Source organism: Nanorana parkeri, unplaced genomic scaffold (genome assembly GCF_000935625.1).
Source record: "Nanorana parkeri isolate BGI_ZX_2015 unplaced genomic scaffold, ASM93562v1 scaffold773, whole genome shotgun sequence".
Taxonomy (NCBI): domain Eukaryota; kingdom Metazoa; phylum Chordata; class Amphibia; order Anura; family Dicroglossidae; genus Nanorana; species Nanorana parkeri.
Genome location: NW_017307041.1, coordinates 243,870 through 255,520, shown reverse-complemented (window position 1 = coordinate 255,520; position 11,651 = coordinate 243,870). Strand labels below are relative to the sequence as shown.

The 11,651-nt window shown below is 40.8% G+C and overlaps 1 protein-coding gene across 1 annotated transcript in view; it reads left to right on the top strand.

Annotated features, from left to right (window-relative positions):
- The window catches only part of LOC108793681 (embryonic polyadenylate-binding protein), a 57,941-nt gene extending 50,872 nt beyond the window's left edge, over positions 1-7,069 (top strand). The window contains exons 12-14 of the mRNA XM_018564690.1: positions 1,929-2,013; positions 3,376-3,506; positions 6,989-7,069. Coding sequence (XP_018420192.1) covers positions 1,929-2,013; positions 3,376-3,506; positions 6,989-7,069 — 297 coding nt within the window. The remainder of the gene's footprint in view (positions 1-1,928; positions 2,014-3,375; positions 3,507-6,988) is intronic.
- Positions 7,070-11,651: the final 4,582 nt, after the last annotated feature.

The window sequence follows — 11,651 nt, the reverse complement described above, 5'->3', positions numbered from 1 at the left end:
TCTTATATATATATATATATATATATAATTATTAATTATCCATTTCTTTAATTTTTGCAAAAGGTGAACTTATCCTTTAAGCTATTGTGGACATGTCAGAAACCGATGCATAAGGCCCCTATATTTACTTATAGAAAACCAGTTTAATCTCTCTCCTGCTATTTTTGAAGTGCTAAACTAAAGTCTAGTGAAATACAGCGACTCCTGAAGAAGACAGCACACATTCAGTAATATAGCAGAAGGATCCCAAATAGATAGGATTTTCCCTGTTTATATAAATCGCCTTTTATTAAGAAACACCTATAGAACTGGCAAGATGTTTTTTTCTTTTTTGCTGGGTGTTTACAATGACAGAATATACAGTCATGTCAAAAAGTAATTGCACCACATGGAATATAAAATGGGGTAATGGTCAAAAATTTCATTGATGTCCGAGACTTTTGAACAGGCATGCAAATTGCCTGCTAGAAGTAATGTATGCTAAAGGGGGCAGTACCAGCTTCTGAGACCAAGGGTGTACTTGCATTTTACAATGTAAAACCTTCAATGTAATCTTCCCCTCAATTCTTTTTGAATCTATGATTTGAAAAGGCAAATTTTTCTGTGTGTTTTTTATTTTAACTATATCACCTTTTATCTGTACTGTTTGATCTGTTTCCCTGTTTAAATATGTTTAAAAATTCAACAATGTCCATGGGGTGCGCATACTTTTTCACATCCCTGTATATGCAATATTCATATAGTAGAGTGCATTCATAAAAGTCAGAAACCCACTTTGCACAATAAACATAAAAATCCCTTATTTTATTAAAAAGAAGGGTAATTGAAAAGTGGCATCATTAAAGTGGACCTTTACACATATCTTTAAAATAACAACAAACACACCTTTTAGAAAAGTTTAGTAATGACAATCTACAAACGCATACATCTAGATAATTGCCGACTTTGTATTCTTTGCATACCTTATTTCTCTTTTCTTCCCCAGTAGTCTGACAGTGGCCATGTTTACTAAGGCAGATTACTAGCTCTCCTTTTACTTCCCAGATTTCTGGCACGTGACTAGACATGTGACTAGGACATGTGACCATGCATGTCCTCTCAGGGGAGGAAAATACCTTTCTCTGAGATCTCCTGAGATTACAGATGAGATTTCCCAGCAATGCTCTGCTGATGACAAGGCACTGCCAGTGTGCATTGCTTTGGGAAACTGAAGTCATTTTGATTGATTGATTTTTTGAGTGTAAAGGTTATGGTGTCTATTTACCCGACGTGACCCCGTCTTTTATATTTTACCAAAAAAGTGGGTAATATTAGTTGTTTTATAGCATAATGTAAAAAAAAACAAAAACAAAATTTTTTTCTCAATTTTCAGTAATTTCTCCTGAATATAGTAAAAAATAAAACCCGCAGTGGTGATTAAATACCACCAAAATAAAGCTCTATCTGTCCCCAAAAAATTGTATAAAATTAATTTCAGTACAGCGTTGCGTGACGGAATAAATGTCAGTCAAAGTACTGCAGCGCTGAACACTGAAAAATGGCCTGGCCAGGTAGGGGATCTAAACACCTGGTCTTCAAGCGGTTAAAGATTGACAGGTGGAATTCAGGGCGATATTCCAGTTAAAACTGAATTTACACATTTATTAGGCTTTTCAACAATACAAACAGCACAATATTTTGAAATTAGTGGACACCTCTGATTTGAGATAATGGTATGTGCTAGGGCTGGCTTAGTGAATGCATTCTGCAATTTCAAAGGCACCACATGCCAATAGTGAGGACAAGTGGAAATGTTTTTTAACCTCTTGAAGTTAAAATGCCCCTTAGCAAAATCCAGTGTTTGTTGTGATGTCTAATGACTAATCATGGTCAATCTTTCATTTTCATACTTTATGGAATCCTATAAAATGTTTATTATTTTTCCATAGGTAGAACCTGGCCAAATGCTAGAAGAGCCACTAACAGCATCCGTGCTCGCAGCTGCCCCACCACAAGAACAAAAGCAAATGCTTGGTATGTATAGATTTACAGTCATAATTTCACTTGTATTGTTTCTGGAAGTTGAATTGGCTTAAACATATTGCAGTTGGTTTCAAAATAGAACAGTTCTGGGTATCTACGGGCTCACACTAGTTATGAGACACCATAAACTAGGGATGTTCAGACACCAGTGCAGATACTTGGCATTTTCATAAGAACTATCAGGGTTGCAGCTGGGACCTGGCTCTGGCACTCCACCACTGATCCTGAAATAATCAGTCTGTATTGTTTTAGTCTGTATTGTTTTAGAAAAACTCTCACATACAATAAACAAACATGTAACAGTACTTGTATCTGTAAGTACTTGGAAAGTATCAGTACTTGTACTTGAAAAAATTGTATCGGGGCATCCCTAGTGTATATGTGTATATATATATCTATATATATATAAAATCAAACACAAGCAAACGGTTGAAAAAAACTGCAAAAAAGAGGCTACTACTTATATATATATATATATAACACATATACATCTCGTACATTAAAACAGGGAAGCACAAATCCTAGGAGCTCCGTGTGCTCCTTACAAATGACAGTTACCTCTAAACTTTAGAATTTTTCTCTAGTCTTGGAGCTGGAAACGTATCGGTACATGTACTTGTACCGAGTACGGTACTTGGTATCTGAACATCCCTACTATAAACATTGTGAAACTGAGTATGGTTGCTAGGGGAAATAATTTCAGGCACACTGTGATCAAACATTTATGTTAGTGATACCATTAGTTTGCAAGGCTCTCACTGATATTTTTCTTCATACATGAGATTTAGGGGTTGTTTAGAGCTTGCTCTGCAGTGGTGCAGGGACCTTGGTAGCATGTCCTTTTCGACTTGTGGCTCTCGATATTAGGGGAATAAAGCAATATTCTCTACTCACAATGGTCCCAACACTGACTGCATGCGACCGCATGTGAAGTACAGTATGTTGGGATCCTCTGCAATTAAATCTGAAATGCCAGACACCTCAGACCTGTGTTGGAAGACCATGTTGTTAATTTTTTGCTTAGTCAAATCAGATGCCTAAAGATTACAGACCACAATTATCTCTAGTAATATGCATAGCGCAGCTTGCTTAATGTACTTTGCTGTAATTATTTCCAGCCCAACTGGTAATGGATACATATAGTTCTCTGAAAGTAATTTTTCCCATTCCCTAGGATTAGCAGCATGACAGGGATGTGTGTGTTTTGTTTGTTGCCAAGGGAGGCATAACTTTTGAAACGTGCTGTGTATTAATAATTATATCAATCGCGTGTCCACAGGGGAACGACCCAAGCGAGGCATAACTTTTGAAACGTGCTGTGCATTATTAACTATATCAATCGCTTGTCCACAGGTGAACGACTTTATCCCTTGATACACGGCATGCATGCAGGACTTGCCGGAAAGATCACAGGCATGTTATTGGAAATAGACAATTCTGAGCTACTACACATGCTGGAATCTCCAGAATCACTTCATTCAAAGGTATTAAAAGCATTTCTTTATATGTTTACACTTAAAAGGAAACCTGTACTTTGCACACAATAATGTGGCAGGAGGCTGCTAACCCAAAGGAGAAAACTACAAAAGTAACCTTCCCCCTTCTAGAATAGGCAGTGCTAGGTGCCATTGGATAGCAATGCCTTTATTCTCTGCTGCACGATGCCCCAAGAGTCCCTACAACCTGCTCTCTGGCTTTTCTGGCTTTTGCAAATATTGGTGCCCAAGTCATGCCCATGGAACATCCCACAATGCACCAATTGCTGATATTGCCCATAGTTCCACTTTGCCACTTGAAAGTCTAGTGACAAGTGTTCTTTAGGATGAACTGGACATTCTGATGTTAGTATAGTTATGTTTGATGAATAGCATTAACTGTTCATTGGTGAATATTCCTGACTGCTGTTGCTACTTTTACTAAATACTTGAACGATCTACTTGTGCATGTATAACCTTTTATGCTGCCACACTGCTCTTTATTTGTTTAATCTGCTGATAGTGTAGTAGTAGATTTATACGGTTAAAAATAAAACGGCACTTGAGGGTTCTATGGTGGACTGTGTGTGGTCCATGGTGGGCTCTGAAGGGGGCTATGCGGGGTCTTTGGTGGGCTATGTGTACTCTCAGGTGGCTATCGGGATCTATGGTGAGCTATGGTGGGGCTGTGCGGTCTCTCAGGTGGCATGCGGGGTCTATGGTGGGCTGTGTGGGCTCTTACCAGGCTTCCCAGTCGTTCTCACGGGTGGCGGCGGGCAGGAGGAGATTTTTGGCCGACGCTGGGGACCTCGGCATCCTTCCTGTGAAGAGTGGTGCCTGTTTACAACATCAGCTTCAGTTTAAAAATGTAAACTCCAGTATCATCACTTAGTATCTGAGCATTTGCTAGAGTACGAGTACTTGTGGAAACGCCCAGTATCGGCAACAATACTGATATTGGTATGGTTGCATCCCTATTGTCTTCCCTCCCATCCTCTGGTTCTCCACTGCCAGCCTTGGATATTTCAAGGCTATCCTCATCCCTGGATTCCCTGGCCTCCATTTTGGAAGGTTTTGTTTCATTGGTAGTGCATTTTCTCAGCCACTGGCAAGAAATGACTGCCCTCCCCCTAAAGAGGACTCTTCAAGGCAGTGTGTGCAGTCCTGGCATCTAATAAGGAGTCGGATATAGGGTTGGCCTCCTTAGGGAGCTACGACAAAGTGTCCACATCAAGTTCAGGAGAAGGCATTGGTGTTATAGCCAATTAAGTTGTTTAGGGATACACTTTAGAATTTAAATTCCACCACTGACATCCAACACTATATTACCTTTTGTGATGTATAAGTATTCCACTAAGGTCTAGCTGAGAAAAAAAGTTCCACTTGTGGATTGACTGGAGCAGCTGGTACAGGGCTTAAAGTGCATTTGTGATGTGGTGCTGGACTCAGGATCCTCCGTCTCTAGGTCGCCAGCTTTGGCTATTAACATGCGCAAGTGGCAGAAGTGTTGGTCCAAATGTCTAAAAGTGCTTTTATGGATCTGCCATTCATATGGAAACAACTTAATTTGGTGTGCTGGATGAGGTCATCAGGGACCTCATGGAGGAAAGAGAACCTTCTTGCTCCAGCTCAGTAAGGCCAAGGAATTTCGTCACAAATCTGGGCCTACGTTTTCAGCCCATAAGTTGCTTTTTTGTTGTTGCAGGAAATATGAAAAAAAAAATTTAAATCCTCTAAGCCTTTTACCTCAGCAGGGGGTAGGTGTCTCTGGCAGCCCAAGCCCTTCCCTGCATGAAGTTTTGCCTCCACCTGTTCAGCTTCGGTGGGGAGAAGATTTCTAACATTCGTGGACTATTGGTGAACCTATTTTCACACAAATGGTTTCCTGAATTGGTAGCTTTGGGTTACAAAATATTTTTACACAACCCCTCCAGAGGTTGTTTGCCTCCAACGTGTACCTTTCTGCTCAATGGTTAGTTGATTTACGTCTGGCCATTGAGAGATTCTTGGCCAAGGTAGTTGTGATTCCAGTTCCAGCTGTGGAAAGGTTTCAAGGTTTCTATTCAAACCTCTTCATGGTGCTTAAAAAGGGCGGAGTACAACCTGTCTTGGATCTCAAAGCACTAAACATTTTTGGCAAAATCCACAAGTGAATATGTTCAGTAGTGTCCTTACAGAAGGACTTTCTGGCATCCATAGATGGGAAGGTTTTCTTCCTCCATGTAGACTTTTACCAGGAGCACCAGTGGCTCTTCTGCTTCGGTAAGGGAAGAACAGTTTCAGTTTGCAGCCTTGCCCTTTCAGCCTAGCCACAGCTCATCAGGTGTTCACGAAGATGTTTGCACCAGTGCTAGCTGCCTTTAGGTCAAGAGGGATACCAGTAGTGAGGTACCTGGGTGATCTTCTATTGCATGCAAAGTCTTACCTGAACTGGAGTCTAACCCATCTATCACCATTCAGACTCGGGAGGTGTTGGGGTGAATTTAAAATTTCGAAAGAAATTCTGGAGATGGCCTTAAATACTAACCAGACCAAGGTGTTCATTCAGTCTGGAAAACTACAACTTGAGGTGGTTATCCATTTTCCACTGCACGTGGGTTTTGGATCTGAGGGTAGCAGACTTCAAATGGCCTTATCCCTCAAGTGCAACACCAAATCACAACATTGAAGACACAAGGTCCTGTCACACTGGAACAAATGTTCCCTGTCTCTGAACAGGGATATAAAAGTGAGTTGCCTGACTAAGTCCTCTTTGGTTTGGGGATTCTACTCTCCTCTGCTGCAAGCCAGCAGTCAATTCACCCTCTGTGCTGGAAAATAGTAACTATGGACACCTGCCTGCATGGCTGGGGACGAAGTACTGGGCCTCCAATTTAATCTCGGTTCTTGGAGCCCAGAGGAGTCCTTGCCTTCCATCAATGTCACGGTGGTAGCATATATATATATATATATATATACATACCATCATGACTTGAACAGGAATGCAGCGACAGTACTGGTAGTATCTCACATCCTGAGTTAAAGAGTTGTTGTATGTCGACTCTGTCCTCAGTATACATACCAGGGGTAGAAAACTGGCAAGTGGGCTATTTAAATTGAAAAAGTCTTGATCCCTTCACCCTGTAGTCTTGCAACAAATCTGCTAGTAATGGGGAATGCCAAATGTTGATCTCCTGGTGTAACTCCCCACTCAAAAGATGATTAGGTTTGTCGCAAGGTCAAGATGGACAGAAGCAATAGATGCATTGGCAAGTGTGGGTTTGCTTACCTGTTTTTACCATTTAATGAATGTTGTATCTTAATCGAGCAATCCTGTAGTGTGGTGAGCTTGCCCTTAATAATGGCTCATTTGTAAGTGGTTGTGATTTACTGAACTTTCTTCTGCACTTTGTTGCATCACAGTGATCAATATATTTAAAATAATATACACCTGATTTAGAGCTTTTTTTTACATGTTAATCATTTCTTCGCTAAAATGCATTTCATAACAGGTTGAAGAAGCTGTTGCTGTCCTGCAAGCACACCATGCCAAGGAAGGCACCCTTAAAACCTGCACCCAGGTTCTTATGTGATGTCCAGACTATAAGGGGATACGAGTTGACGAATAACTTATGTACACTCTGTATAAAATGCACGGTAGAAGAGGAGTGGATGTCTTCATAGAAGATTACTATGATTTTGTTTGTGTGTCTTCATAGAAGATTACTATAATTTTGTGTGTGTGTCAGTGTTGTGTAAGGTTAGGTAAAGTACATTTAAAGGAAGCTATAACTATATGTATCTCATTTTGATTATATTTTTGTTGTTTATCTTTATTTTCTGCATTAAATAAAAACTTGCAAATGCAAAGTTGCTTTTATTTATTTCTTTAGATTAGATTACTTTGGTTACCTGTGTAGCTTGTAGCAGCAAACTGGACATTTTAAAGAGAAATGCCAGTGAAATATACAAAAGTATTTTCAAGTAGTGTTAAGCTGTGATGTTTTCCTGCAAATTTGTCTGTGAAAGTTTTTTGTTTCTTTTCCTTTTAATCCAGGTCATTGTACAGCTTGTAGTATTTGGTCGCATTCAACTTGATGTCTTTTTGTAATAAAGTTTTACAGCTTACCCAAGCCATATATCATCCACATACCTGACTTGATGTTTTTCCCATGAAAGTTCAAGGCTTTCCTCTCTGCCTCCTCTATGTATACATTAGCTACAATGTAAGACACTGGTGATCCCATAGCACAGTCATGTTTCTGTCTGTACTTGAAATAAGCGGTGTTAAAATGATGCTAAACTCAGGAGTTAAATCCTAAAAAGGCATTCAGGTACTTTTAATTGACAAAAATTAGCTTTTTAGTCACAATCGGACTGGTTCTGTAATGCAGAAGAGGTTTTGCAGCATATACAGGCCGCCGCTTCAGTTCTAATAAGTGTCAGGAATGTACCCCAACATTTATATCCACACAGGTAGCACAGACAGCTTAATACAATCACCATAGTATGTGTCGAGGCAAGGGCTGATTGCTGAAGAACAGGAACTGCAGAGGCTGTTAAACCTGCAAGGAAACATCTAAAATGAGATTAGACTCTTGACAGATAAATATAACTCAAGCCAAACCAAATTTGTTCCTAGCTGAACCTTTGTCTTAAAGTGACATTAAACTTAGGAGTTAAATTTTAAAAATGCATTCAAGTACCTCAGCTATTAAACAAATTCAGCTTATTTGTGTATGACTTGGCTGTAGAGCCTCAAATCATCTCTGAATTTGTGCTGACACTGTCCTTCCTTCTGGAAGGTACTATTGTTCCCCATGTTCCCTGTGTGTGTTGTAAAGTAGCCACTGCTCCAAGCTCACTCCCATGATAGACTACAACTTCAATACAAAATGCAGTTTTTACATCACCTCTTGTTGACCTTCATTTTTTTTCTTATTCTCCCCCTTGGTATCTGGGAGCTGGAACTTGAGGCAATTCGTGTAGGTGGTCCATATAGCTTTAGTCCCTTTGGTCTCTTAGGGTAGTCTCTTGGGGTATATGGGGTTGTTCCTTCTCACCATTGGCAGATTCCTGTGCCAGCATTCCTATGCTGGACAATATTGACCGTGTCTCTCAACTGCATGGTTCCTTTTAGAGGCACCATTTTGCCTTCTGAGTCTCTCCATCCGGTAGTCTTTATTCTGGGGACAGAGATTGGTGCATTTGGGTGGGCTCAGTCTCCTGCACAGCACAAAGACATTCCAGTATTTAAAGGAGAACTATTGGGTTAAGGCTTTTCCCCATAGTTCTCCTTAGGGTAACGGGAGGACACAAACTAGCGTCCTCCCGTCACCCTACAGCTCGCGGTATACTGAGACGCCGCAGCTGAAGCGGATCCCGCCTATCTAGAGGCAGAGCCAGCTGTACCCGCCCCCTCCCCCGTCCGTTCCGCCAGTCAGCGCTGGCGGATTAGAGCGGGGAGGGGGGAATACAGCCCCTCCCCTGTCACGGCAGAGAGCCGTGACAGAATCGAGAGGTGAGCGAACGCCGGTATGTGTTCGCTCACCTCCCAATCTACTGAGCCGACCTGTGACAGTCTCATTGTCACAGGTCGGCTAGAACTATGAGGTGAGTGAAAAGCACTCACCTCATAGTTCTCCTTTTAAAAAGCCTGTCGTTAAAAGACTGAAAGCCCTTTCTAATGCCTTATTTTCCCTAGGCCTTATTCTGCAACCGATTATTGCCATTATGTTCATCTGCCAGACCCTGGATATGTCTTGGGATCTAGGATATATCCTTACTGATCCCTGTGTTCTCCAGCAGCTGCCTGTAGCTATACACTACTGTGTAAATATCATAATCATATGCTTGATATCTAGCATGGGTCTCCTAACCGTACATATGCCAAAGACCCTTTGGCTCAAACACTGGTCTGCCAAAATGTAGTGCTATATATATATATATATATAATGTTGTGTGTGCATGTGTATAATGTGTGTGTGTGTGTGTATATGTATATGTTTGATGTGCTTTTTGATGGTGAGCCGCTTTGGCAACTTTATCAAGGATGTCATGGGTGGTCGATTGATTGTGGATAGCACCTTTTGCCTCAGCAAAAAAGGCCAACTCTCAGATGGAAGTCTTCTACCTGATGCTAGGAAGAGTTAATTTTGCTTCTCTCAGTCCTCTAAGCCCAAGTCCAAGCCTGGGACCCTGTTACACCACAAGCTTTGGACTTCCAAAGCCTCCAAGCCTGTGAACAAGTCTTCCTTACAATGAGTGGACACTCCATTTCTGAAAGTGGGGGAGATGTCTGTCTCTAATTTTCCCTGTAATCACTCCAGTGACTTAATGGGACCCTAACTTAGTCCTTTTGACTAAGCTGCCATTTGAACCTCACAGGGATATCACTTTGACCCTACTCACAAGGTTTATTTTCTCGTTGCCATCATTTATGCCAGATGTGTTTTTCTAAATTTGGCAGCCTTGACCCAAGAGACTTTTTTTGTGTATCCACATAAGGGATGGTGGATAAGGTAGGGCTAAGTACAACATATCTTATTTTCCTATTATCCTTTCCTGAAGTGCACACACATATGCAGGCATCTTCAGCAACCCTCTGGAACCCTTTTTCCTGTCAGCTCCATGGCAGCACAAGGAATGGGTTAATCCATTCGTGTGCTGCCGTGGAGCTGGACAGGAAAGGAAAATTACGGTAAGTATGAAATACAATTTTCCTGTTTCTTTGTCCTCCTCTGATAACTCATTTTCTTCCTTTTTTTGATTAGTTTTTGTTGTGCCCATTGGTATACCTGGCACACCAAACAAATTAAAATTTCAAGAGGAATTCCTGGATTTATGAAATGTTTGGAAAAACTTACTAAGGAAATCCTGGTATAGAAGCATTCTGAGGAATGTTCTTTTCAATTTTCAATCGTGCTTCCCTCTTTATCTTGCCCTAAATGCCCAGAAGATTTAAAAAGGTGAGGGTGGAATATAACTTTTGGGAGAACGGAAGTTAGTAGAAAAGACTAAGGTCCTGATTTATCAATGTGTCAGCACTAAATGCTGGATTTTGAAATTGAAAAAGTAAATGGAGGTTGTCACTATCAACCAGTTACAGTCTTTCATTTTAGAACATGGGCTGGCAAAAAAAAAGAAGAGCTGAAATCTTACTGTCCATGTGGAGAATCACTTCCGTTTGTTCTGTAACATTTTTCTATTGTGATGGATTTACTACCGTGAATACAACAGATGTGGCTTACCTAATATTGCATTGTACTCGCAGTTTAACAAGCCAGGTAACTGGGTGTGGAATGTGGAAGTTTAACGCAGGAGATAAGTGCAACATGTGCAAGTCTAGTCAGGTATAGCTAGTTTGTCAAATGCATGTAAACTAGGCTGCTGATGACAGATCTTCAGTCTGTGCCAGAAAAAAAAACTATAGCCAGAGGGCATAATTCTTAATAATCTAACATGGGAAAGAGGGACAACCTTAAATGTGGAAATTTCCAAGCAAACACTCAGTTTTATAGCATTCCCAGAGTGAGCCTGAGATGCATTGAACATTTCTTTTCTTGGTTTATGGTAATTTGCAAACACTTACTGCTATAAACATCAGCCAAAAAAAGAGGTACTACAAAAAAAATATAACTGCTGCCTATATAAAAACATTTTAAGTTTGAACCCATAACAACAAAGTTATTTGGCATTTCTGTAGTAAGTCAGAAAAATGTGACTGGTTGCAGGATCCATGCCATTACACCAGTGCACCCAGAACATTCTCAAAGAACTATCCTTAACCATAACTAGTGTAGTGCACCCCCAAAGGGGCAGCAGAGAATAATAACCATCCATCATCGCCATGTCTAGGGGTATCCAGATTCACATTACCCATTATCACTTGGCACCCTCTATGGTGACTGATAGAAGCAAGGTTCAGGCTGTAGATATGATGCTGAGGAATTTTATTGATGAACCTTAGGGAGAGAGGTTGAGGGTCAGGATCATCCAGGCTGGTGTAGACTCCTTAAGTGTTAGGTTAGAGTAACTGCAGCCATCACAGACTAGGACCTTTAAGCCAGAAATGGCAGTCTGTGTGAAGAGGACCTGGTACAGCAGTACTTGAGTTAGAAGTCACCAGTTATCTTTATCCTTGTCATCAGTAGTAACCACTGGGCTCCAGACCCA